Here is a 26,339-nt window from a genome sequence, read left to right on the forward strand (position 1 = left end):
ATGTGTACAACTTCTTAGATACACACTTAAATACCAATATCTTAGAACTAATAAGCAAGAACATATTCAATTCCTGCCACTAAATGTCTATAAAACATTATTTTGAAAAATCAGTAAAATAGGATTATAGTCAAAGTAGGCATTTAGAAGCATCATTTCATGATCTGAATGCTATTAATATTATGTTTTCACTCTAAAATATAGGATTAGTGTTTGCTGTAAAATGAACCTTGAATGCTTAAAACACAAATTTCCCTTACTAAATTGTTTGACAAGAGAAGAAATGAAACAATTCTAAAAAGCTATAAGAATTACTAATGCCTCAAAAGTTCAAACGAAGAGAACATTTCTAGCTGAGAATCAAGTAGACAGCATTATGTTATTATCTAGTATTCATTTATTTGTTAAATACGTATGGCCACCTTGTATACAAGGTTCAATTCTAAGCACTTGTGTGTCAACAGTATAAAAAGTAGACAAAAGGTGGGGCACGGTGGCTCACACTTGTAATCCCAGCACTTTGGGAGGCCAAGTCGGGTGTATCACCTGAGGTCAGGAGTTTGAGACCAGCCTGACCAACATGAAGAAACTCCATCTCTACTAAAAATACAAAATTAGCTGGGCATGATGGCGTATGCCTGTAATCCCAGCTACTTGGGAGGCTGAGGTAGGAGAATCACTTGAACCCAGGAGGTGGAGGTTGCGGTGAGCCCAGATCATGCCATTGCACTCCAGCCTGGGCAACAAGAGCGAAACTCTGTCTCAAAAAAAAAAAAGTAGACAAAAATCCCCGCACTCATAGACCTTAAAGCTTAGAGGGGGAGTGACAGATAATAAACAAGGTAAACAACGAAATATGTAAAATAAACAGTACGTTAGTTGTTAGGAGAGAAGTAAAGCCAAGATAGGAAGAAAGGCCAGTTAGGAGGGGCTTCACTCAGAGGCTGAGGATGGTAGCCATGCAGATATCATGCAAGCTCTGGGCAGAGGAAACAATAAGGAAGAACAAAAGATAAAAGCCCTGAGGAAGGTACACGTCTGGCCTTTGAAGAACAGTAAAGAGGCCAGTGTGACTGAGTAGGAAAGCAATGGAGGAGTTAATAAGCTTTGGGTTGGAGAGTTAAGGTCGGGGCCAGATAAGGTTAGACCACTGTAAGGGTTTTGGTTTTTACTCTGACTTACTTGGGAGGCAAGAGGGGATTTTGAACAGAGGGGTGACCTGATCTGACTTAAATTTTAACAGAATCACACTGTTGACAATTAGAGTGAACATTCTTTCTGGCTGTGCCAAGAACACTTGGCCTTGACCACTCTTGACAGCGCTATTCCTCAGGACTGTATTAGTAGCCAACAAACTTGAGGAATAAGGTCACGTCTTTCTGCAGAAAAAGAGGTTTGTTCACTGCCTATTACAAAAGCGGTAGATACCCCAAGTTCAGGGGTTTCTTAGCTATCACTAAGAAGACCCATCATATCCATCTGCTTCCTCTGTGCCACCAATGGCACTTCGCAGGCATGAGAAACTGGCATCATCATGAAACGCATGCTATTTGCTGAGAAATGGGGTGGTAGTTGGAAGCAAAGTGTGACCGACAGAGGCTTTTCTTTTTTAAGAGAATGTAAGAGTACTTTTAAAATTGATGTATTATTACATAATAATGGATTGGATATCCCAAGTGGCTTATGGCTTCTCAACTGGTCTCTAAGATCAATTATTTCCATACGCAGCTTAACCCTGTGTCAGGAATCCTCCTCTATAAGGTTTGTATCACATTGCTACATACATATAAACCAACGCTATATATAGTCTAGGGGTCAGAAAATTATAGACTGCAAGTCAGTTCCCTGTCTTTGCAAACGAAGCATTATTTGTACATCACAATGCCCATTTATTTATGTAAATCTATTTCTGGTCTATTTCTAGTTTATGCTACTATGGGAAAGTTTAGTAGGTGCAACAGAGATTGCAATGCCTACATGGCTAAAATATTTACCATCTGGCCCTTAAGAAGTTTTCTGATCCCTGCTACAGATTAGCAATTTATACTCTTAAAAATTATTGGGAACTCCAAAGTGCTTTTGTTTGTGTTATACTTTTTGGTATTTACTGTATTATTGTTGAAAGATATCATGTGCCTTGGGCTCCCAGACAAGGCTCTGTTTTTCAGGGTTGTCTATGCAGCTGGTAATCTTGAGACAAAGATGTCTTTCCTCAGATAAAGGGCAGGCTAGCTTATTGCTTGCTATAAAACCAGGAGACTCTCCATGCTTGATGTTCCTTAGCTATGAAGCAGACCAACTTTGTGCACAGCATTCAACCAGGCCATATTACATCAACTCTGTGGGTCTTGGGGATAAAGGGAATCTATGCAAATATGCTGATACTCATGCTGTTTGATGTGCCATGAGTAATAAGGTCTCTTGTTTCTGACCCAGAGGGTCTTCTGTCTTCTGCCAGTATCCATGAAACAGCAGCAGGCTAATTTTATCAGTGTGTAAGTAGTATAAAATCAGATCCCAGAACCAATAATTAGAAACTGAAACTAAGAAAAATTTTTTAAAAATTAATTCGTTAATTAATTAATTAATTTTATTTTATTTATTTATTTTTGAGACGGAGTCTCGCTCTGTCGCCCAGGCTGGAGTGCAGTGGCCGGATCTCAGCTCACTGCAAGCTCCACCTCCTGGGTTTATGCCATTCTCCTGCCTCAGCCTCCTGAGTAGCTGGGACAAAAGGCGCCGGCCACCTCGCCCGGCTAGTTTTTTTTTTTGTATTTTTTAGTAGAGACGGGGTTTCACCAGGTTAGCCAGGATGGTCTCGATCTCCTGACCTTGTGATCCGCCCATCTCGGCCTCCCAAAGTGCTGGGATTACAGGCTTGAGACACCGCGCCCAGCCAAATTAATTCATTTAAAAATAAGCCCATTACACGTTATATTAGTCTGCTTGGTATGTCACAACAAAATACCACAGACCAGGTGGCTTAAACCACAGAAATTTACCTTCTCAAAGTTCTAGAGGCTAGAAGTCCAAGGTCAAGGTGCTAGCAATTTTGGTTTGTGGTGAGGGCTCTCTTCCTGGCTTGCAGATGGCTTCTTCCTCATTGTGTCCTCACAAGGCCTTTCTTCTTGTGTACACACATACATGTTCGTGCAAAAGAGAGAGCTCTCTGTTGTCTCTGTCTCTTCTTATAAGGACATCAATTCCATGGGATTAGGGTCCTATCCTTATGACCTCATTTAACTTTAATTATCTCCCTGAAGGCCCAATTTTTGGGGGTTAGGGGTTCAATGTATGCATTTTGGGGGACCCAATTCCATCTACAACACATGTTAATATAAACATGTTTTTATGAAAGAATCATATTTCCTAAAACAAAACTATTTTTTTGAGAAGAGTGGTACAAATATACTTACTGTCTACAATATATTTGTCTTGTAAATATATTTACTCTCTGGCTTCACGGAAGCTGAATTCTTTTATCTGTTTTGCATTCAACATATTACAATATGTTATTATGGCTGAAGTATAATCTTACACAAATATGCAGTTAGAAAAGGGAGGAATATTTTAATGCCCTTCTCAGAAAAGTGTGGATATTCGATGCAACAGGTGGTAGTTAATTGCAAATTCAAATCTGCAACCACATAAACTTTTTTACTGTTTTATTAAAGTCTCTTGGTTTTTTATTATTTGACAATAAATTAGTATTTTAAAATTTCTCAGTTTTAATTTCTAATAGTCAATAGGGACTGGTAAAACCTACATAATGTTTGCTTTGAATAGGTATTTTATCTTGCAAGATTTTGTTTTTTTTTTTTTTTTTGAGACGGAGTCTCGCTCTGTTGCCCAGGCTGGAGTGCAGTGGCCGGATCTCAGCTCACTGCAAGCTCCGCCTCCCAGGTTTATGCCATTCTCCTGCCTCAGCCTCCCGAGTAGCTGGGACTACAGGCGCCCACCACCCCGCCCGGCTAGATTTTTGTATTTTTTAGTAGAGACGGGGTTTCACCATGTTAGCCAGGATGGTCTCGATCTCCTGACCTCGTGATCCACCCGTCTCGGCCTCCCAAAGTGCTGGGATTACAGGCTTGAGCCACCGCGCCCGGCCGTAAGATTTCGTAATATCATGCTTGCTCACTTGGAAAACTAGTTTACTGAATTATGCAGATCTTCTAAATGTTAACCCATGTGATTTCTAAAACATTAAATAATCATGCTTATTAATTTTTCACAAAGAAACTGTCAGACTCATTGTGGCAAATACATGTTTTCCAAAATTATAATTTTTGCTTGAAAACTTGAATTTTATCATTGGCAACAACTGGTAGTTGTTTCCTTAAAGTAACAGGCTCAGTTTGCTCATCCTTGAGAATATGTCCTGCCAAATCTCCAAGTCCTAATAACCATGGTTATTTATTGTTTTGTCAAGTAAAAATAAAGTTCCATAAAAGATGGGCTGTTTTAGCTTGCAATTCAAACAATCACAAAACTGCTTTTCCTCAAGACATTCACTGTACCTGCAGCAAACATGTTTATGAGTACTTCCATTTCATCACACAGAATGTTAAAAGATACACACCTGAGTCAAGATTTGATAAAACTAACAATCCTTACAGTTTCATCAAATAGAATTCATGTGAAAGTCAAACTTATCGAGTTTTTAACTGCAAATGTATGGTGGTAAAGAAAAAAATGAGAGCTAACACAGTTGGGTACCAAGATACCAGCAATTTTATCCATGATGACTTTTATGTCATCAAGGTATGTATCCAGGCAGTGAACATGGAAAATATTGTCTCAGGATAATTAGGAAAATAGTTTTTACCTAATGGGTCAGGGGTTTGCAGATCACATTTTGAAATCTGCCACTTTTTACTTTATATCATATTTGGCCAAATCCTTTAAGCGTATAAAGCCAAGCAACTCATAAACAATAAGGATTCCAGACCTGCTTGAAAGTTCATAACGTTGTAGCTTTTCTTTTCTTTTCTTTTTCTTTTTTTTTTTTTTTTTTTTTTAAGACAGAGTCTCACTCTGTTGCCCAGGCTGGAGTACAAAGGCACGAATTTGGCTTACTGCAACCTCTGCCTCCTGGGTTTAAGCAATTCTCCTGTCTCAGCCTCCCAAGTAGCTGGGATTATACGCTTGCACCACCAGGCCCGGTTAATTTTTTGTACTTTTTTTTTTTAGTAGAGATGGGGTTTCACCATGTTGGCCAGGCTGGTCTCGAACTCCTGACCTCAGATGATCCACCCGCCTCAGCCTCCGAAAGTGCTGGGATTATAGGTGTGAGCCACCACACCTGGCTGTAGTTTTTCAGATTTAAACAATGGGTACCAAATCAGGCAGGTCAAATGAATCATCTGGGTAGATTCTAATTCCATCTAAAAACCATATGTTTTGCTTATCTTTCTCTAATCTCTAAAATGTAGAGATTTTTTTTATCACCACTATCCCCAGTGTCCAGAAGAGTGCCTAGTACACAGTAAGAGCTTAATACTGTTGTTGAATGAAGGAATCCTATAGCTCTGTCAATGTTGGGGGGAAAAAACTTCCCTTGAACCTATATTCTCCTCTAGCTACTGTTTGTTTGTCTGCTCCCCTTTATAGCCAAACTTCTTAAAAGCACTATTTTTACTTCCTATTTCCTTTTCTTCAATTTTGTATTTTGGAAAAATCTAAACTTACGAAAAGTGTCAAGTACAACAAACAACTAACATCACACTCTTTGCTTGGATTCATGAACTATTAACATTTTGAGGTATTTGCTTTACTTCTCTCAATTCAGATACAGGCATGAGTGCATGCGTGCACGCGTGCACGCGTGCACACGCACACACACACACTTCCATGGTGAAGTTGCAGATGTCATTATATTTCATCCTTAAATATTTCAGCATCTATCTCATTAAAACAAGGTTGTTCTCGGTCAGGCACAGTGGCTCACCCTTGTAATCCCAGCACTTTGGGAGGCCAAGGTGGGTGGATTGCTTGAGGTCAGGAGTTCCGGACCAGCCTGGCCAACAGCGTGAAACCCTGTCTCTCCTAAAAATTAACTCGGCATGGTGGCACGCACCTGTAATCCCACCTACTTGGGAGGCTGAGGCAGGAGAATCGCTTGAACCTGGGAGGTGGAGGCTGCAGTGAGCTGAGATGGTACCATTGCACTCCAGCCTGGGTGACAGAGAGAGATTCCATCTCCAAAAAAAAAAACCCAACAACTCCCCCCTGCCACAAAACCCCACAAAGTTGTTCTCTTATATAATTACATTATAATCATCACACCCCAAAAATTTAAAACAGACACAACATTATCTGATACACAGTCCATATTTAAGTGTCTCTGGTTGTCCTCAGAATGTCCTTTGCATCTGTTTTTCCCACATCCAGTATACAGTCAAAAATCATGGATTGCATTAATTCTTTAGTGTCCTTTAAACTAGAAAAGTTTCCATGCCTTTATTTTGTTTTTCATTAACATTAACATTTTTGAAGTATCTTGTAGAATGTTTTACAACTGAGATTTAGCAGACTGTTCCCTCAATAGGTTTAGGTTAAATCCAATGGCAATAATACTACTAAAGTCATGTTATTTCTTTTCCATTGCACCAGAGCAGGAGGCATACAATGCCAGTTTATCCTATTATAGGAGATGCTAAGTTTGATGGTGATGGTGGTGTCTGCCACAACTTTGTGATTAACAAGTAATATGTGGCACCACGTGAATATCCTTTTCCCAGCCATCTTTCACTTGATGGTTTCAGCACTCCTTAACGATTCTTGATCTTCCCTCTCCCCTTTTCTTTTATTATTTATTTATTTTTAATTTTGTAGAGACGAGCTCTCACTATGTTGCCCAGGCTGGTCTTGAGCTCCTGGCCTCAAGTGATCCTCCCACCTTGGCCTCCCAAAGTGCTGGAATTACAGGTATGAGCCTTTTTCTTCTAAATCCACTCCAGTCATGCTTTCATCACCATCCTCCATCCAGGCTGTTCTTGTCAAGGTCACCAATGACCTGCACATCGCTAAATTCATTCATTTCACAGTCCTCTTTTTACTTGATGGAATTGAGTAAACTGATAACTCTTTCTTCAAATACTGTTTTCACTTGGGATCCAGAACACTGGTTTCTGAGTTCTCCTCCTTTGTAGACTATGCTTGGTCCTTCCCAACCTTTCCCTGGCCCAATGCCTCTAAACTAAATCAGTTCTTGCCTGGATTATTGAACATAGCCTGTAACTTATCTCCCTGCTTCTACCCTAAGTTCCCTACCATCTATTCTCAATATAGCAGCTAGAGAGACACATTAAAAGTATAAATCAGATTGTGTTATTCTAATATGTAAAAACTTCAAATGGCTTTCTATATCACTTTTTTTTTTAAATATTGTAAGACCTATCCAAGGCTTTCTAGTCCTATAAGATCTAGCCCCCTACCTCTGAATACTTCATTTCTTACCACTGTATTTGTTGTTGACTTGCTGTAGCATAGTCATGTTGGTGCTCAAAAAGTTTGAGATTTTGAAGTATTTCAGATTTCTAATTTTTGGATTATAGATGCTCAGCCTGTATGATCTAGCATAGAAATCTAGCTATAATAGCCTAGTTGCTATTTTTTATAAATATGGAACATGCTACTGCCTTGGGATTTTGCCCTTTTGTTTCTGTGTTTGGAACACCAAAGCAAATAACTGGCTGGCTTGCTCCTTCACTTTCTTTAGGTATCTGTTCAAATGTCTCCTTTGCAAAGGGACCTTCCCTGACCACCTTGTATATACCAGTCACTCGCTATCCTCCTAACCTTGTTGTCTCATTTTACTCACAGCATATATATATACACACCACCTTTTATATTGTCAGATTTTTATATTGTCTGTCCTCCTCCCTTTTTCATAGGGGCAGGAATTTTCATCTGTTGAGTTCACCTCTATATTTCCATAACCTAGAACAGTATTTAATATGAACAAAAATTCAGTGTTTATAGACTGAATACTTATAAATGATGGGCTGTTTATATATTTTATACTTTTGATGATGAATAATCTTTGGGAATCCTGCACTATAATATGCCTATGTACAGAGTTATCAACTCACATGCTTATTACTCTGGTATTCAATTCCTTATTTCTGGACCTTTAGGATTTTATTTTTGTCTTTAGCTATGCATTAAAAATGTTAGTAATCATTCTAGCATTGCAGATGTTTACAGTAGGACAGTTTTTAGTTAATTTAATTTAATGTAATTGGCCAAGCACCAGAACCCGTTACTCCATTTAAAAAAAATTCTTTTAAGCCAAGCACAGAAAGACAAATACTTTATGATCTCACTTATATGTAAAACCTAAAAAAACTGAACTCATAGAAGCAGAGAATAGAATGGTGGTTAACAGGGGAGGGTGGAGGAGGGAAAGGGGATGGGAAGTTGTTAGTTCAAGGGTAAAAAGTTTCAGTTAGGAGAAATAAATTCTGGAGATCTACTGCACAGCAGGGTGATTATAGCTAGTAATAATGGACTGTATATTGAAAATTGCTTAAAGAGACTAGATTTTAAATATTCTCATCACAAAAATAAGTATGTGAGATGATGAGTAGATTAATTAGCTTGATTTAAATCATGCCACACTGTATACACATATCGAAGCATCACGTTTACAACCATAAATACATACAATTTTTTATCTGTCAAAAAGTTTAAAATACCTTCTTCAATATAAAAATGTATAAACAAAAAAAATCTAAAAATGAGTGTTTCCTTACTGTACCCCTGTTTTTTCATCTGAATACTGGAGGAGCTTCATGGCAACCTGTCAACAGGGCTGACTGAGTTTGTTGGACTTTTCTGCCATGGAAAGGGCAGCAGCTTGCCCTCAATGAAAGAGAAACTTACTCAGGATATAAGTTTCCCCTACTTGTGCCAAGTGCGTCTGTCAGCTCTCCCACCTGTGGACTTAACTGAATACTTCCTTTCATTTTTTTAGAAACAGTCTATGTTGTCCAGGCTGCAGTGCAGTGGCTATTTGAAGGCATGATCATAGTGCACTACAGCCTGGAACTCCTGGGCTCAAGCCATTCTCCTGCCTCAGCTTCTCAAGTAGCTAGGACTACTGCCATGCACCACTTTAGCTGACCTGAATAGGTTTCTTCACCATCACAGTATCCTAGAAAATATAGCCTCTGAGCAACGAACTGATTGTGAGGAAGTAGGGGAATTGGCTTATGTTCATGAGATTCATTGGTTTTACTATGTTCTCTCATCACCTTGAATTAGCCAGCCTGATAGAATTCTAGAATAGGCTATGAAGACTCAGTTACAGCAGCAGCTGTGTGACATCTTACAGGGCAAGGGTTCCATTCTATAAGATCCTGTATGTACCCTGAGCCATAAACTAGTAATTCATTTTTCACATGCCCACAAATCTAGAAACTAAGGAATAGATGTGTCTCATGAATACTCTTTTTATTTATTTATTTTTTTGAGATGGAGTCTCGCTGTGTTGCCCAGGCTGCAGTGCAGTGGCACGATCTCAACTCACTGCAAACTCTGCCTCCTGGGTTCACACCATTCTCCTGCCTCAGCCTCCCAAGTAGCTGGGACTATAGGCACCGGCCACCACACCCAGATAATTTTTTGTATTTTTAGTAGAGACAGGGTTTCACCGTGTTAGCCAGGATGGTCTCGATCTCCTGACCTTGTCATCCGCCCACCTTGGCCTCCCAAAGTGCTGGGATTAGAGGCGTGCGCCACCACGCCTGGCCCTCATGAATACCCTTAATGGCCCACTTGTAAGTCTTTGTCTTTTGTCCCCACTTGGTTCTGCTAGTTTCAAGGTTGTAGTTCCCAAGGAAAAGAAAGGGAGATAAGTGGGGAGGATGTTTCTATCAGGGGACATAATAATTTCACTGAACTACGAGCTAAGATTGCCACTTGGCCGTTTTGGACTCCTCGTGTTATTGAACCAACAGGCAAATAAGGGGTTACTGTAACGACAGTATAATTTGTTTTCATTATCAATGGGAATAAAGTTACCAATATACAAGAAGACCAGGGAGGAGGTATCTAAAATTCAAAGGATTTTCTGGAGGCTTCTCTTAGCATTCCCCTGTAAAGTGAAAAAAGTTAATGGAAGGTACTATTACCCATTAGGGCAGGATCATTAAAGGCCCAGTCTTCATAAATAAAATTTGTGTTACATGCCAGGTAGAGAACCTCAAAAAACCCAAGTGCTGGTATTGGCTATTTCTATTCTCATTTCTGCAACAGGTCATGTGGGCACAGTTTACATTTATAACTTCCTATTTCTTCTACCCATTCTATCTTTTCCTCTACCTGTACCTCATAAGCCTACAAAATAGCATTGCAAAATATGGTCAGTACCATAGCTGTGTTCTCAACAGTCTATTGCAACATTTTATCAGGGTACTTGGTATAGTATGTCAGAGTAAAAAGCAAACAGACATAAAAAATAAAACATAGACACAAACAAAACAAAAAAAGTAAAACTTGATCTCATAGTTAAAATGTTACTGTTCCCAGAAGTGGAATCAAGTCAGAAGATTGTATTCTACCTTCCAAGAATAGATATTAGAATTTATATAACATGCACAGAAAATAATTTGACCTAAAAAATTTGGCCTAAAAATGCTAAATCAGAAGTAGCATGATGTAACGTAAACAACATAGAATGAAATAAATAGAACACCCTGAGTTCTAATTCAATAGTGCTATTAATTAGGAATGTGAACTTTTTTGTTTTGAGACAGGGTCTCGCTCTGTCACTCAGGTTGGAATGCAGTGGTATGATCCTAGCTCACTGGAGCTTCAAACTCCTGGGCTGAAGTGATCCTTCCACGTTAGGCTCCAAAGTAGTTGGGACCACAGGTGTGCACCACCAATGCCTGGCTAATTTTTAAAATTGTTTTCATAGAAGTGGGGTCTTATTACATTGTCCAGGGTGGTCTCCAACTCCTGCATTCAAGTAATCCTTTCGCCTTGGCCGCCCAAAGTGCTGGGATTACAGAAGTGAGCTACGACACCAGGCTGGGAAGGTAAACTTAACAACAGCAACAAAAATCACTTAACCCCTAAATCTCAGTTGCCAAATACAAAGAATAAAAAAGATTTTCAAATGTTTTTTGTTAAAGATGATTGTTTTAAAAGCTGCATAATATTTCCTTCAACCAAAATCCCATAAGAAAGTACACTTCATAAAATGTAGACAGTGGGGTATCCACATGTATGCGAGCGAGTGCACAGTGCTCATATCCTCCTGTCCCACCATGAGAACTGAAGACACCAGAGCAGAGCAGAGTTTCAGACCAAGACGATCTACAAAATTCTCAACAACTAAAAAATTCCATAATTTTCCTAACTGACTGAGATAAAATAAAATTCTTCTCTGTACGACCCCAAGAAGCAATCAGATTAAAACAGAAAAATTATGTAAACCTGGAAAATACTGTGTTATGTTACAGAAATAAAGGATAATGATGTAATGATAAATGCAAACAGAAGATGGCAGGCTTCAAAATATTTAAAGATTGAGTGTAGTAACTTGGTTTGTTTAGGGCACAGATTTAGGAGACAAGAAATCTAGTACAGGTAAGAGATCTCTAGTTGCCAGGAAAAAAAAGTCTGATATTTGCATCATGTAAATCTATACCTTCTGATTACTAATTAGATTACTCAGGCAGATTAAAAGGATATGTGCCACTGATATAAGTATTCTGATATTTGTTGTAAGAATAATTCACTGCTTTACTGCCTGGTTAACAGTTTATAAAAGAGTATCTTATTAGTATGGTCAGCACAAATCAAATTCTTTATTTAACACAAGCATAAAGACCATGGCAATATTTCTCCACTAATTTATTTGGCTCTTAATAAGAGTAAAATCAACTTTGTAGAAAACTATTTAAAATATGGGTATTTAATTTTTAATAAAGTCAAAATCACTTATATTGGATTCTGTAGTATAGTCTTATTCTTATATATAGGAATGTACAAAAATTCACTCCTGGAAGCTAGGTTTCTCTGGGCTCTAGCAGTGCTTTTTGCTGGGGGCGGGGGGCGGTTTGTTTGGTTGGTGTTTTTCAGACAGGGTCTTGCTCTGCTGCCCGGGCTGGAGTGCAGACACACAATTATAGCTCACTGTAACCTCAAAATTCTGGACTCAAGCAATCCCCCTGTCTCAGCCTCCCAAGTATCTGGAACCATAGGTGTGTACTACCATGCCTGGCTGAGCCCTATACTTTTGTATTGGATTCGAGTGCACCATTAAACAAAGTCATTACTGTAGTTGGGTGTCAAAACAAGAATAACAACTTATCCAGAAAACAAACTATATGCTAGGAATTATGCAGAGATCATTGCTACATACTAGCACATGAGTATAGATTCATAGTTTAGGGTGCTCTGACTCTCCTAGAACGGAGAAGATGCATTAAATATTTCAGTAGGAATTTAAATGTCCATCTAATTCTTTGTTAAAAGCAGAAAGATTATTTCTGCTTGAAGCAAGCATCTATATGGTACAATATTAATCTGGAATAATAATAAATAGGAACTGGATATTTCTCTTATTTGACCACTTATAAACACTTACTTTGGTCACATCTTTTTAAAAGACCTTGCGCTTACAAAATTAACATGTTTCTTTATCCAACCAAAATCATTGTAGTTTCCGATGAGCTGAATAGTTACATTTATAAAGTTTGTACCAACATCAATATTTAATGCAAAATAATTTTGTCATGTCTCTCAAATCAATAAAGCATTTACATTGAATATTTACTAAACTTCTAAAAAAAGTATTAATAAATTCATGACTCACCTTCCAAGCATGATAAGTACCAGAAGGATCTGTTTGATATAATCTTGGGATACCATCATCATCAAAACCTACAATTAAGGCAGAAATACCAAAAGGTCTTCGTCCATTGCTTTGGGTATATTTCTAGAAAAATAAAATGTAGTTTTAGAATAAAACTATTACTTATAAAATAAAAATTCTAATAATAAAGCATTGCTGCCCAAATGATCCACTTCCCTAATTCTTATTCTACATATACTAATGATCTTTTTCCTGACCCTTTCTGGAGCAATCTCAATTCATGATGAAATTTTAAAAAATTATGCTATACAGTCTATACAAGAAAATCATAAGTTTATTTACATATAGTCTTTTTTTTTTTTTTGAGACAGAGTCTTGCTGTGTTCCCCAGGCTGGAGTGCAGTGGCGTGATCTCAGCTCACTGCAACCTCCGCTCCCAGGTTCACGCCATTCTCCTGCCTCAGTCTCCTGAGTAGCTGGGACTACAGGCTCCCGCCACCACACCAGGCTAATTTTTTTTTTTGTATTTTTAGTAGAAATGGGGTTTCACCATGTTAGCCAGGATGGTCTTGATTTCCTGACCTCGTGATCCGCCCGCCTTGGACTCCCAAAGTGCTGGGATTACAGACATGAGCCACCAGGCCCGGCCTATATATATTCTTAAAATCACTTTCTTGTTGCTTTGTATATATTTGGTAACATCACTAGACTGTAATCTCTAATATAGCAGAGACCTGTGCCATACATTTTGGTTCTTAGTAAAGTTGATTTCAATAAGCTGTGCTGTGGAAACATGTCCTCGGCTTACCTTGAGGGACGCTATAAATGTTACTATTATAATCAAGTATTCTTACTTGACACTATTTTTATCAAGGACATTCTGTTCACTATGTTCACTATATCCTAGGTTATCTCTAATTAAAAACCCAAGTAAAACATTTCTTTCATTCCCAAGACAAGAAAACCTTTGTTTATCCTGAAGAAGAGCATGCTGTTTCCTCACAGACAATGGGTCACTGGAAACCAATTGTATGTCTTTTTACTTTAGTGGCAGGGAACTTCCTGGAATTTGTGCTCTAAGGAGTAGAATTCACACTGAGACTTGTGCTCCAAAAGTCATGCAAAGAAGCATTCCTGACAGAAAGCTAAGGACTAATTTTTTTTTTTTTTTTTTTTTTTAGAGACAGGGTTTCACCATGTTAGCCAGGCTGGTCTCGAACTCCTAACCTCAGGGGATCCACCTGCCTTGGCCTCCCAAAGTGCTGGGATTACAGGTATGAGCCACCGCGCCCGGTCTAAGGATTAAATTTTTAGGCAAATTTTTATAACTATAAATAATTCTGTGGCTGTATATAACTGTATGTAAATGTGGCTTGAAATAGCTTAACATCAGCCTTCTTCGTGGTCTTGCCTATGTATCATATCTATTTTCTTATTTTCCAATTTTATTATATGTATTTTACAATATATATATTTATTTTTAGGTTGGATGCAGTGGCTTACGCCCGCAGCACTTTGGGAGGCCAAGGTAGGCAGATCGCTTGAGCCTAACAGTTCGTGACCAGCCTGGGCAACATAGGGAAACCTTGTCTCTACAAAAATAAAAAATTAGCCAGGCATGGTAGTGTGTATCTGTGGTACCAGCTACTCAGGAGGCTGAGGTGGGAGGATCACTTGAGCCTGGGAGGTTGAGGCTTCAGTGAGACGAGATCATGCCACTGCACTCCAGCCTGGGTGACAGAGTGAGATCCTGTCTCAAATAAACAAAAACAAAATCTACATAGAGTACACTAAAATATACACTACACTCTGTGTGTGTGTATATTTTAAATATATATATATAGATATATATACACTCTATATAGCATACTGTGTGTATATTTTATTTATATATTATATATTTATGTTATAGATGTATATATTTTATATATATTTATATATATACACACACACACAGAGTACGCTATTCTCTATTTCTACAAACACAACTTTTTTAGTGTCTACATATGAATAAGGACATGCAGTATTTGTCTCCCTCTGCATGACTTATTTTACATAACACAATGTCCTCTAGGCTCATTCACATTATAATGAATACAGAATTTCATTCTTTTTTATGGCTAAGTAGTATTCAATTGTGTTTCTATACCACATTTTCTTTATCCATTTATCTGTTGATGAATGTTTAGGCTGGTTCTATATCTTGCCTGTTGTGAATACTGCTGTGATAAACACAGGGGTGTGTACATCTCTTGGATATACTGGTTTCTTTACCTTTGGATGAATACCCAGTAGTGGGATTGTGGGATTATAGGATAGTTCTACTTCTACTAATAGTTTTCTGAGGAGCCTCCATACTATTTTCCATAATGTCTGTATTAATTTACATTTCTACCAACAGTGTGTAGGAGTTCCCCTTTCTCTGTATTCTTGCCAGCATTTATTTTTTGTCTTTTTGATAATAGCCATTCTAACTGAGGTGAGATGACATCACTGTGGTTTTGATTAGTATTTATCTGATGATTAGTGATGTTGAACATTTTTTCATATACATGTTGGCCATTTGTATTTCTTCTTTTGAGAAACGTCTATTCAGTTCATTTGCCCATTTTTTTCAGGAAGATTATTTGGGTTTGTTTGGTTTTCAGTTGTTTTTAGTTCCTTGTACATTCTAGATATTAATCCCTTGTCAAATGAATATTTTGCAAATAATTTTGTCTTTGGTGCCTGTGCTTTTAAAGTCTTATCCATACAAATCTTTGCCTAGCCCAAGGTCCTAAAGCATTTCCTCTATATTTTCTTCTAATAGATTTATAGTTTTGGATCATACATTAAAGTCTTTAGTCCATTTTAAGTAGACTTTTGTATATGGTGAGAGAGAGACAGAGGTTTCATTTCATTTTTTCTGCATATCCAGTTTTCCCAGCTCCGTTTATTGAAGTGGTTGTCCATTCTCCAATGTACGTTTCTGGCATCTCTACTGAAAAATCAGTTGAAGGTATGTAGATTTATCTCCGGGTTCTCTATTCTGTTCCATTGGCCGATGTATCTGCTTTTTACAAAAGCACCATGCTATTTTGGTTACTATATCTCTGAATATATTTTGATTTCAGGTAGTGTGATGCCACCAGTTTTATTCTTTTTGCCCAAAATTGCTTTGACTACCTCCTAATGTCCTAGTTCACACCTAGGTATAAAGTAGCTGTTGTAAATATACCTTAGAGGGAAGACTCTTTTATTTCCTTAATGAACCCTTTTCTTTTCTTTTCTTTTCTTTTGACAGAGTCTCACTCTGTCACCCAGGCTGGAGTACAGTGGTATGATCTTGGCTCACTGCAACCTCTGCCTCCTGGGTTCAAGCGATTCTCCTGCCTCGGCCTCCCAAGTAGCTGGGGTTACAGGTGTGCACCACCACATCCAGCTATTTTTTATAGAGCTATTTTTTGTAGAGATGAGGTTTCACCATGTTGCCCAGGCTGGTCTTGAACTCCTGGGCTCTGGGCTCAAGTGATCTGCCCACCTCGGCCTCCCAAAGTGCTGGGATTACAGGCATAAGCCACCATGCCTAGCCTAATGAATCATTTCCTTAAGATGAAAAAGTAGGCCGGGCACGGTGGCTCACACTTGTATTCCCAACACTTCGGGAGGCTGAGGCAGGTGGATCACAAGGTCAGGAGAACGAGACTATCCTGGCCAACATGGTGAAACCCCGTGTCTACTGAAAATACAAAAATTAGCTTGGTGTAGTGGCACGTGCCTGTAATCCCAGCTACTCAGGAGGCTGAGGCAGGAGAATCGCTTGAACCAGGGAGTCGAAGGTTGCAGTGAGCTGAGAAGACTGCACCACTGCACTCCAGCCTGGTGACAGAGTGAGACTCCATCTCAAAACAAACAAAAAACAAATAAACAAACAAACAAAAAAACAAAACTACAAAAGGTGCATATGAGATATCGATCTTCTGCCGGAGAGCCCCAGGCCTTCTCGGTGGTAATTCCATTAATATGACTGTGTTTCTGTAAATACACTCTGCATAGCCTTGATATTTCTGGAAGAAAACCTAAAAACTACAATTGGGAATTTTGTGTATACAATGTTCTGTTCCTTATATTTGGTGAATGTCTTTTTAATGATTAGGAAAATCAAAGCAAATAAAATAAGTAGAATAACGTAATGTTGGACGTTCTTGCAACCTGCATTAACAAATTTCAAGAAACCAAAATAGGGCAATTTTTTAATAAGCTAATCAGTTAAAACTTACATATATAGGATACATAATGAGTTTATTAAAAATCTCTGTAAAAACAAATGGTAAAATTTGGCTGGGCGCTGTAGCTCATGCCTGTAATCCCAGGACTTTGGGAGGCTGAGGCGGGCAGATCACTTGAGCTCAGGAGTTCGAGACCAGCCTGGCCAACATGTGAAACCCTGTCTCTACAAAAAAAACAAAAGTTAGATGGTTGTGGTAGCATGTGCCAGTAATTCCAGCTACTCAGGAGGCTGAGGCATGAGCATTGCTTGAACCTGGGAGACGGAGGTTGCAGGGAGCCGAAATCAGGCCACTGCAGTCCAGCCTGGGCGACAGAGCAGGAGTTTGTCTCAAAAAATAAAAATAAAAATAAAATAAAATAAAATAAAATAAAGTAAAAATGGTAAAACTCATGCCAAGAAGTGTTCTAAATACTTAAAATGTCTTAAATCATTTACTCCATAATGCAAGTCAACAAAGTTCATATTATTGTAATGCTCATTTTACAAATAAAAAAAATTAAAGGTAAAGTAGGAAAATAGTTTGCCCAAGGCATTAACTAAAAAGTAGCAAATCCAGGATGTAAACTCCAAAATTCTGGCTCCTGAAGGCATACTCTTAACCACTTGAGTATATATCAAAATATAGCTTACAAAAGGAGAAATGAAATCAGCAAACCAACAGGTGGAAGAAAAGTTCAACCTCATCACTAATTATAAGACACAAATTAAAACAACTATTAGAGTACTATGTGATACTTATTTGCAAAATAAAAGAACAATGAAAAGTCTAATGTTCATGATTCTTCAAGGATACATTTATGCATTGCTAGCTGCACAATAAAAATAGTTTCAATCTTTATAAGAAGCAATTTAGCTACATATAAAACAAATCTTAAAACCAATTATAATTTTTAATCTAGTAATCCCATACTAAAAAATAAATTTAACGACATAATTCCAAAAATAAAAACAAAAGCTGTGGGAAAGAGTATTATCATTACAGTAGCAGAGAGAGAATAAGAGAGAGAAGAAAAATGAAAGAAACCAGGAACAATGTAACTAAATTATGACATAGCAACTAGAAACAGTATTACATAGTTAGAATAATAACTAAAAAGACAATGTTTCCTATATAAAATATATTTAAAATTAGTAAAAAAACAGTCGTAGACATCATGATTATACTTAATGTTAAGCTATGTATTTACGCATGGATTGATGAGAAATTATATCTGATCAGTTATGCTTACGTTTTGCTTTAGTTCATTTTGTGCTGCTATTCCAGAACACCTGAGACTAGGTAATTCATAAAGAATAGACATTTGCTTCTTACAGTTCTGTCCAAGACTGACAAGGCTACATCTAGCCAGGGCTTTCATGCCATGCCATGTCATCCCATCACAGAAGGTGAAAGGGCAAGAGAGATGAGAGAGCAAGCGAGAGATTGAACTTGCAGCCTTAAGCTCTTTTATAATTGGTATTAATCCATTTATGGTGGTGAAACCCTAAACTCCTCCCATTAGTCCCCACCTCTCAACATTGTGACATCAGGGATTAAGTTTCTAACCCAAACTTTTTTGGGGACACATTCAAACCACAGTAAAGTTGTAGGTGAAGCCAGACACCGTGGCTTGTACCTATAATCCCAGCATCCCAGCACTTTGGGAGGTCAAGGTGGGTGGACTGCTTGAGCTCAGGAATTCAAGACCAATCTGGGCAATATAGCAAAACTCCATCTGTACAAAAACTACAAAAAATACCTGGGCATGGTGGCGTATGCCTATGGCCGCAGCTACTCAGGAGGCTGAGGTGGGAGGATTGCTTAAGCCCAGAAGGTCGAGGCTGCAGTGGGCCAAGATCACACCACTGCACTCCAGCCTGGGCAACAAAGTAAGCCCCTGTCTCAAAAAAAAAAAAAAAAAAAGAAAAAGAAAAAAAGAAAAGAAAAGAAAGAAAAAGGGTACTTATCTGGAAAACTTTAAAGAACGCTTTGTATTAATCTCTAGAAGTGTAGAAATCACCTTAAAAGATCAGACTTTTTTAAAAATTTTGAATATAATTCCCAGAATTAATACTGATCAAGATTTCTAGTGATTAAATCAATCCATTTTACTGGAATAAAAATATGAATATAAAGTAATTGTGAGAAATAAGAAATTTAATAGATTTAATAGACCATGTGGTTGGAATAACTGTTGTACTTCTATGATAGGACTTATAATGATGAAAAAGGAGAAAGCTTGACAAAGTATGTTAGAATATTAGCTTACCTGCTTTAAAGTTGCTATGAAGCGAGTTATATATTCTACAGTGACTGGGTCCTCAACTGTAAGCTTATGGCTCTGGCACTCCACACGGGCTCTGTTTATTACTACTCTAGCATCAGCAGTAAGTCCTATAAAAATTGTCAAAACTTCACAAAAACTACAAAAACATATTTTTTACAAAACATTTTTCCTTGTCAAATGGATTTTAGCCACAATGAAATCTTTCTTATCCTTTTCTCAATACATGCTCATTTAAAAATATTTGTAAGATAAAGTGTCATTTGTACTACATTCTGATCTATTTCAAGATTTAAGTTGATCCATTCTTATTTGTTTTTTATATAAAATGTTTTAAAGAATACTAGTTTATACACTAATAGTAAACTTGATTTCTTCTTATGAAAATAAGAATATTACTTAATTATCAAATATATATTCCCTGAATTCAAACTCCATTAACACAACTGTGACATGTCACTTCTCAGCTTTTTGTCTAAAACCAAGAGTTTGAAAATGAAGAATGTTAAAATAGAAAACACTTGACCTTGCTCTTGCAATACCAAACTATCATGTGATTAATTCTCAACACTTCTGTAAGGAGACAAAGTGTTTTTATCAAAAGAGTAACAAACTGACCATGAACTTTAACTGATGCAATGGTTGCAAACATTTCTATTAAACTTCAGCATTTGACTTTTCCACGTCCATTTTGTTTCTTTCCCTACTCTCTTAATACTAAGTAAACGGCCGAGAAAGTGCATTCACAAAATTTTGGAAGCGTAGTCATTTCTAACAAAATCACCGGTCTTTTGCTGTCACAAATTCTTGTTTCCCTTCCACACCACTTCTAATCCTGTTTCTACAAACCCAGAAGAATCTTCAGTCCCTGAAGACAGTTAATATGAATATGCTACTCTTAACCATCACTCACAGGTTGGGTAGAAATTGTAATCAGATACTCAGTTAAATGAAGAGAAACTGATCCTCTTTTTCCCTTTGCAAATGTTATCAATGAGAAAGAAATGGCAAGACACTGATTTAGTCTTTCCTATGGACGAAAACGTTCCTCAATTTGAAATATGATCAAACAGAATATGTATTTATAGGTTTTCCTATGGATGAAAACGTCACTCAATTTGAAATATGATCAAGCAGAATATGTATTTCCCCTTTACAATTTAAATCATCCAAGCCTGAGGAAACAAAAGTAACATACTTAGGAAAGTAGTAATATAATTGATTCAAGGAAAAAATAGTGATAAATTTGTCAAAGTACATGAGCAACATAGTTATGTGTATATCTGTTTTTAATAAGTAGCAAGATTATTATTAATTGGCTAGCAGAGAACAAATTCTATCTTAACAAATTACAATTAAAATTTACATTTAATGAGTCAGGAGACTTGCTTGAGGCCAGGTGTTTGAGACTAGCCTGAGCAATGCAGAGAGACCCCGTTTCTACAAAAAAATCAAAAAGCTAGCAGGGCATGCTGGAACATGTCTGTAGTCCTAGCTACTTGGGAGGCTGAGGCAGGGGGATTGCTTGAGCCCAGGAGTTTAAAGCTGCAGTGAGCTATGATCGTGCCACTGTACTCCCACTGGGGGTGACAAAGTGAAACCCTATCTCTGGAAAAAAAAAAAAAAAAGGAATCAAATTAAAATTTACATTTAAAATTACAATTTCACTTTGCTTAAAAATGAACAGTCTAAGAAAAAAATGAGTATTCAGTCTAGTGCTCTTAAATATGTACAGGTTGAGTATCCCTCATCCCTCATCTGAAAATGCTTGGGATCAGAAGTGTTTCAGATGTTTTTCCAAGTTTTGGAATATTGGTGTTGTACTTACTGGTTGGGCATCCCTAATCCGAAAGTCAAAAATCAAAAAGGCTGCAATGAGCATTTCCTTTGAGCATCATGTTGGTACTCAAACATTCTCAGATTTTGGAACATTTTGGATTTTCCAATTGGGTATGTTCAACCTGTACCACAATTTTATATGAAGGATACAATCATAATGTAAAATTTCTGCTACTAAGTGGAGTTCCACATGGTACAGGAAATAATTTTTTTGTAGTCCGACTTGTTTTTTCACCTGTACTTTTAGTGTCATATTCAAGAAATCATTTCCAAATCTAATCTCATGAAGCTTTCTCACTATGCTTTATAGTTTTAGCTCTTATGTTTGGGTCTTCCATTCATTTTGAGTTAATTTTTGTATGTGATGTTAGGCAGGGTCCTACTTCATTCTTTTCATGTGAATACTCAATTTCCCCTGCACCATTTGTTTAAAAGATTGTCTTTTTCCCCACTGAGCAGTCTTGGCATCCTTGATAAAAGTCATTCGACCGTATCATATATGCAAGGATTTATTACTACACTCTCTTACTCAATTCCATTAGTTACATGTCTTTCATTAAGCCAGTCATGAAACTGTTTTGCCTACTGTATCTTTGTAGTAGGTTTCAAAAACAAGACATGTGAGACCTACAAGTTTGCTCTTCTCTTTCAAGATTGTTTTGTCATTCCATATGAATGTTATAATTCTTTTTTATTTAAAAAAATTATTGGAATCTTGTTAGGGATGACATTGAATCTAAACTGCTTTAGATAGTATTGACATGTTAATAATCCTGAGTCTTCCAATCCATTAATGGGGGATATCTTTCCATTTGTGTCTTTTTCAATTTCTTTCAGCAATGTTTTGCATTTTTCAGAGTACGAATCTTTTACCTCCTTAAATTCACTCCCAATAAGTATTTTATTCTTTTTGATACTATTGTAAATGGAAATTTTTAAAAAATTTCCTTTCCTGACAGTTCATTGTCAGTACATAGAAATGATTTGAGGCTTGGTGTGGTGACTCCCACCTTTATTGTAACACTTTGGGAGGCTGAGCTGGGAGGATCACTTGAAGCCAAGAGTTTGAGACCAGCCTGGGCAACATAGTGAGATCCTGCCTCTACAAAAATAAAAATTAAAAAATTGCCAGGTGCAATGGCACACACCTGCAGTCCCAACTATTCAGGAAGCTGAGGTGGGAGGGTTGCTTGAGCCCAGGAGTTCAAGGCTGCAGTGAGCTTTGATGATGCCACTGTGCTTCAGGCTGGGTGACAGAGTAATACTCTATCTCAAATTAAAAAGAAAAAGAAAGAAATTACTCTGGGGTGTTGATTTTGTGTCCTACAAATTTGCTCAATTTCTTTATTATTTGCAACATTTTTGGTGGAATCTTTAGTTTTCTATATAAGATCATGTCTTCTGTGAATAGAGATGATTTTTCTTCCCTCCCAATTTGGATACCTTTATTTATTTTTCTTTCCTAACTGCTCTGGCTAAGACTTTCATTACTATGTTGAATAGCAGTGGTAAAAGTGGGCATCCTTATCTTCTTTCTGTTTCTAGAAGGAAAGCTTTCAATCTTTCACAACTGAGTATGATGTCAGCTGTGAATTTTTTATGTAGATAGCCTGAATTATGTTGTGGTGACTTCCTTTTATTTCTAGTTTGTTGGGCACCATTACCAAGAAAGAATGTTAAATTTTCTCAAATGCATTTTCTATGTTATTGATATAATTATATAGTTTTTTTCTTTCCTTCTGCTAATGTGGTATATTACATTGATTGATCTTCATATGTTGAACCATCCTTGCACTCCAGGAATAGATCCAAATTGGTCATGATGTATTATTATTTTATTGTTCTGAATTTGGTTTGCTAGTAGTTTACTGAGGATCTTTGCTCACTGCTCATAAGGGATATTTGTCTACAGTTTTCTTTTCTTGTAATGTCTTTGGCTTTGGCATCATGTTAATATTGACCTCATAGAATAAACTTGGAAGTGTTTACTTCTTAATTTTTTGGAAGAGTTTGAGAAGGACTGCTATTAATTCTTCATTAAAATGTTTGGTAGAATTCACTGGTGAAGTCGTTAGATCCCAGACTTTTCTTTGTTGGGAGGTTTTTGATAACTGATTCAATGTCTTATTGTGTCTGCTCAGATTTTCTATTAATATATCTCATTGAGCAAGGTAATTTGTGTGTTTCAAGGAATTCTGTCCATGTACAATTGTTCACAGTACTCTCTTAAAATTGTTTTTAAGAATTAAAACTGTAAAACTGGCACTAATGTCCCCTTCCTCATTTCTCATTTTACTTGAGTCTTCTCCCTTTTTTTCTTAGACAGTCTAGCTAAAGAGTTGTCAGTTTTGTTTATCTTTTCAAAGAACAAACTCTTGATTTTGTTATTTTTCTCTTTTGTTTTTCTATTCTGTTATTTATCTATGTTCTGGTCTTATACTTCTTTTTCTCAAATTTAGTACCACAGTATTTTATAACAGTAGAAAGTAACTGAAAACACTACATGCTAACAGACAATATGATATACAATCTATCGGAAGGAGTCATCAGGGATTTGTTACTTCTTTCTACTAGCTTTAAACTTAGTTTATTCTTATTTTCCTAGGTTTTTTTTTTTTTTTTTTTTTTTTTTTTGAGACGGAGTCTCTCTCTGTCGCCCAGGCTGGAGTGTAGTGGCCAGATCTCAGCTCACTGCAAGCTCCGCCTCCTGGGTTCACGCCATTCTCCGGCCTCAGCCTCCCGAGTAGCTGGGACTACAGGCACCTGCCACTTCGCCCGGCTAGTTTTTTGTATTTTTTAGTAGAGACGGGGTTTCACCGTGTTAGCCAGGATGGTCTCGATCTCCTGACCTCGTGATCCGCCCATCTCGGCCTCCCAAAATGCTGGGATTACAGGCTTGAGCCACCGCGCCCGTCCCTATATTTTCCTAGTTTTAAGGTATAAAGGCAGGCTGTTGAATTGAGATCTTTGTTTTTTAATATAAGTGTTTATGGCTATAAATTTTTCTATTAGCAGTACATTCAATACATTCCCCAAGTTTTGATATGTTGTGCTTTTATTTGCCTTTCTCTCAAGATATCTGTTAATTTCCCTTGTGATTTTTTTTCACTGCCCCATGGGTGATTTAGGAATATATTGCTTAACTTCCACTTGTTTGTGGATTTTCAAGTCTTCCTTCTGCTATTAATTTCTAGTTCCATTCCATTTTGATCAGAAAAAATACTCTGTATGGTTTCAATCTTTTTTTTTTTTTTTTTTTTTGAGACAGAGTGATATGGTTTAGATCTTTGTACCCACCGAAATCTCATGTTCAACTGTAATCCCCAATGTTGGAGATGGGGCCTGGTGTAAGGTGATTGGCTCATGGGGGTGGTTTCTCATGACTAGCTTAGCACTATCCCCCAATGCTGATCTTGTGATAGAGCTCTAATGAGATCTGATCATTTATAAGTATTTGGCACCTCTCCCTTCTCTCTCTCTTCTTCCTGGTCTGGCCATATGAGATGTCTCACTCCCCTTTTGCCTTCTACCATAATTGAAAGCTTCCTGAGGCTCCCCAGAAGCAGAAGCTGCTATACTTCCTGTACAGCCTGCGGAACTGTGAGTCAATTAAATATCTTTTCTTTATAAGTTACCCAGTCTCAGGTATTTCTTTTTTGTTGTTGTTGTTTTTGAGGTGTTTCTTTATAGCAATGCAAGAATGGACTAATACACAGGGTCTCACTCTGTTGCCTGGACTGGAATACAGTGGTGTGATCACAGCTCACTGCAGCCTCAATCTGCTGGGTTCAATGGATCTTTCCAGCTCAGTCTCCAAAATAGCTGGGACTATAGGCACATGCCACCATGCCCAGCTAATTTTTGTATTTTTTTTTAGAGATGAGGTTTCACCACGTTGCTCAGACTGGCTCGAACTTTTGGGCTCAAATAATCTGCCTGCCTCAGCTTTCCAAAATCTTGGGATTATAAGTGTGAGTCACCATGCCTGGATGCTTCAGTGTTTTTATATTTATTAAGACTTGTTTTGTGAAAAGATAACTCCTTTTTAAAGACAGTACAATAAAGGCATTTTTGTTTTTCTGAATGAAGTTTTTATTTATTTATTTATTTTTTAAGAGAGATTATCTTGCTCTGTTGCCCAGGCTGAACTCAAACTTCTAAGCTCAAGTAATTCTCCTGCCTTGACCTCCTGAGTATGTGCAATTACAGATGTGCACCATCATGCGTGGCTTGAATGAGGCTGTTAAACTTCAATATAAAATTACAGTTTAAAAAAACCCAATTAGAAAATGAGCAAAAAAAAAAAAAAAAAAAAAAAGACAAGAGGCATGTCTTATTTGCTGTATAGAGGCAAATAAACACATAAAAGTAAGTTCAAAATTATTAGTCATGAGGGAAATAAAAATTAAACTTACAATTAGATATCACTACACATGTATAAGAATATTAAAAAATGAAGAAAAGCAACAATATCAAACGCTGATAACACAGAGCAAATGAATCACTCATACATTGCTAGTTGGAATTTAAAATAGTATCACCATTCTGGACTGGCAGTGTTTCATAAAACTAAGCATGGATTATCATATAATCCAGCAACTACACTCTTAGGAATTTGTCCCAGAGAAATGAAATCCTACTCTTACTCAAAAATCTGTACACAAATATTCATAGAGGCTTTATTTATAATAGTCAAAAATTGGAAATAACTCAAATTCCCTCAATAGAAGAGTTAACAAACCCACTGGTGCCTTTATTCTATGGAATACTACTCAGTAATAAAAAGGAATGGATATATGCAACAACTTGTACGAACTGCAAGGGAATTATGCTGAATAAAAAAGATTAATCTGAAAGGGTTATATAATATATGACTTTATCCATATAACATTCTCAAAATGACAAAATTATAGAGATACAGAATAGACAGTAGTTTCCAGAAAGCAGAAATGGTGAGAAGAAATAGCATGAGGGGCCGGGCGCGGTGGCTCAAGCCTGTAATCCCAGCACTTTGGGAGGCCGAGACGGGCGGATCACGAGGTCAGGAGATGGAGACCATCCTGGCTAACACGGTGAAACCCCGTCTCTACTAAAAAAAATACAAAAAACTAGCCTCCCGAGTAGCTGGGACTACAGG

The 26,339-nt window shown here is 37.4% G+C and overlaps 1 protein-coding gene across 4 annotated transcripts in view; it reads right to left on the reverse strand.

Moving 5' to 3' along the window:
• Positions 1-26,339, reverse strand: part of PSMA8 (proteasome 20S subunit alpha 8) — a 57,121-nt gene that overhangs the window by 18,530 nt on the left and 12,252 nt on the right. For 3 of the 4 annotated variants that reach the window (XM_023207502.1, XM_023207505.1, XM_023207504.1), the window contains exons 3-4: positions 19,349-19,473; positions 12,830-12,952 (exon numbers count right to left, since the gene is read on the reverse strand). In XM_023207502.1, the coding sequence (XP_023063270.1) occupies positions 12,830-12,952; positions 19,349-19,473 (248 nt within the window). Of the gene's footprint in view, positions 1-12,829; positions 12,953-19,348; positions 19,492-26,339 lie in introns of all 4 variants that reach the window. The other variant, XM_023207503.1, reaches the window with a different exon arrangement.

Source organism: Piliocolobus tephrosceles, chromosome 18, assembly GCF_002776525.5.
Source record: "Piliocolobus tephrosceles isolate RC106 chromosome 18, ASM277652v3, whole genome shotgun sequence".
In the NCBI taxonomy this organism is placed as follows: Eukaryota; Metazoa; Chordata; class Mammalia; order Primates; family Cercopithecidae; genus Piliocolobus; species Piliocolobus tephrosceles.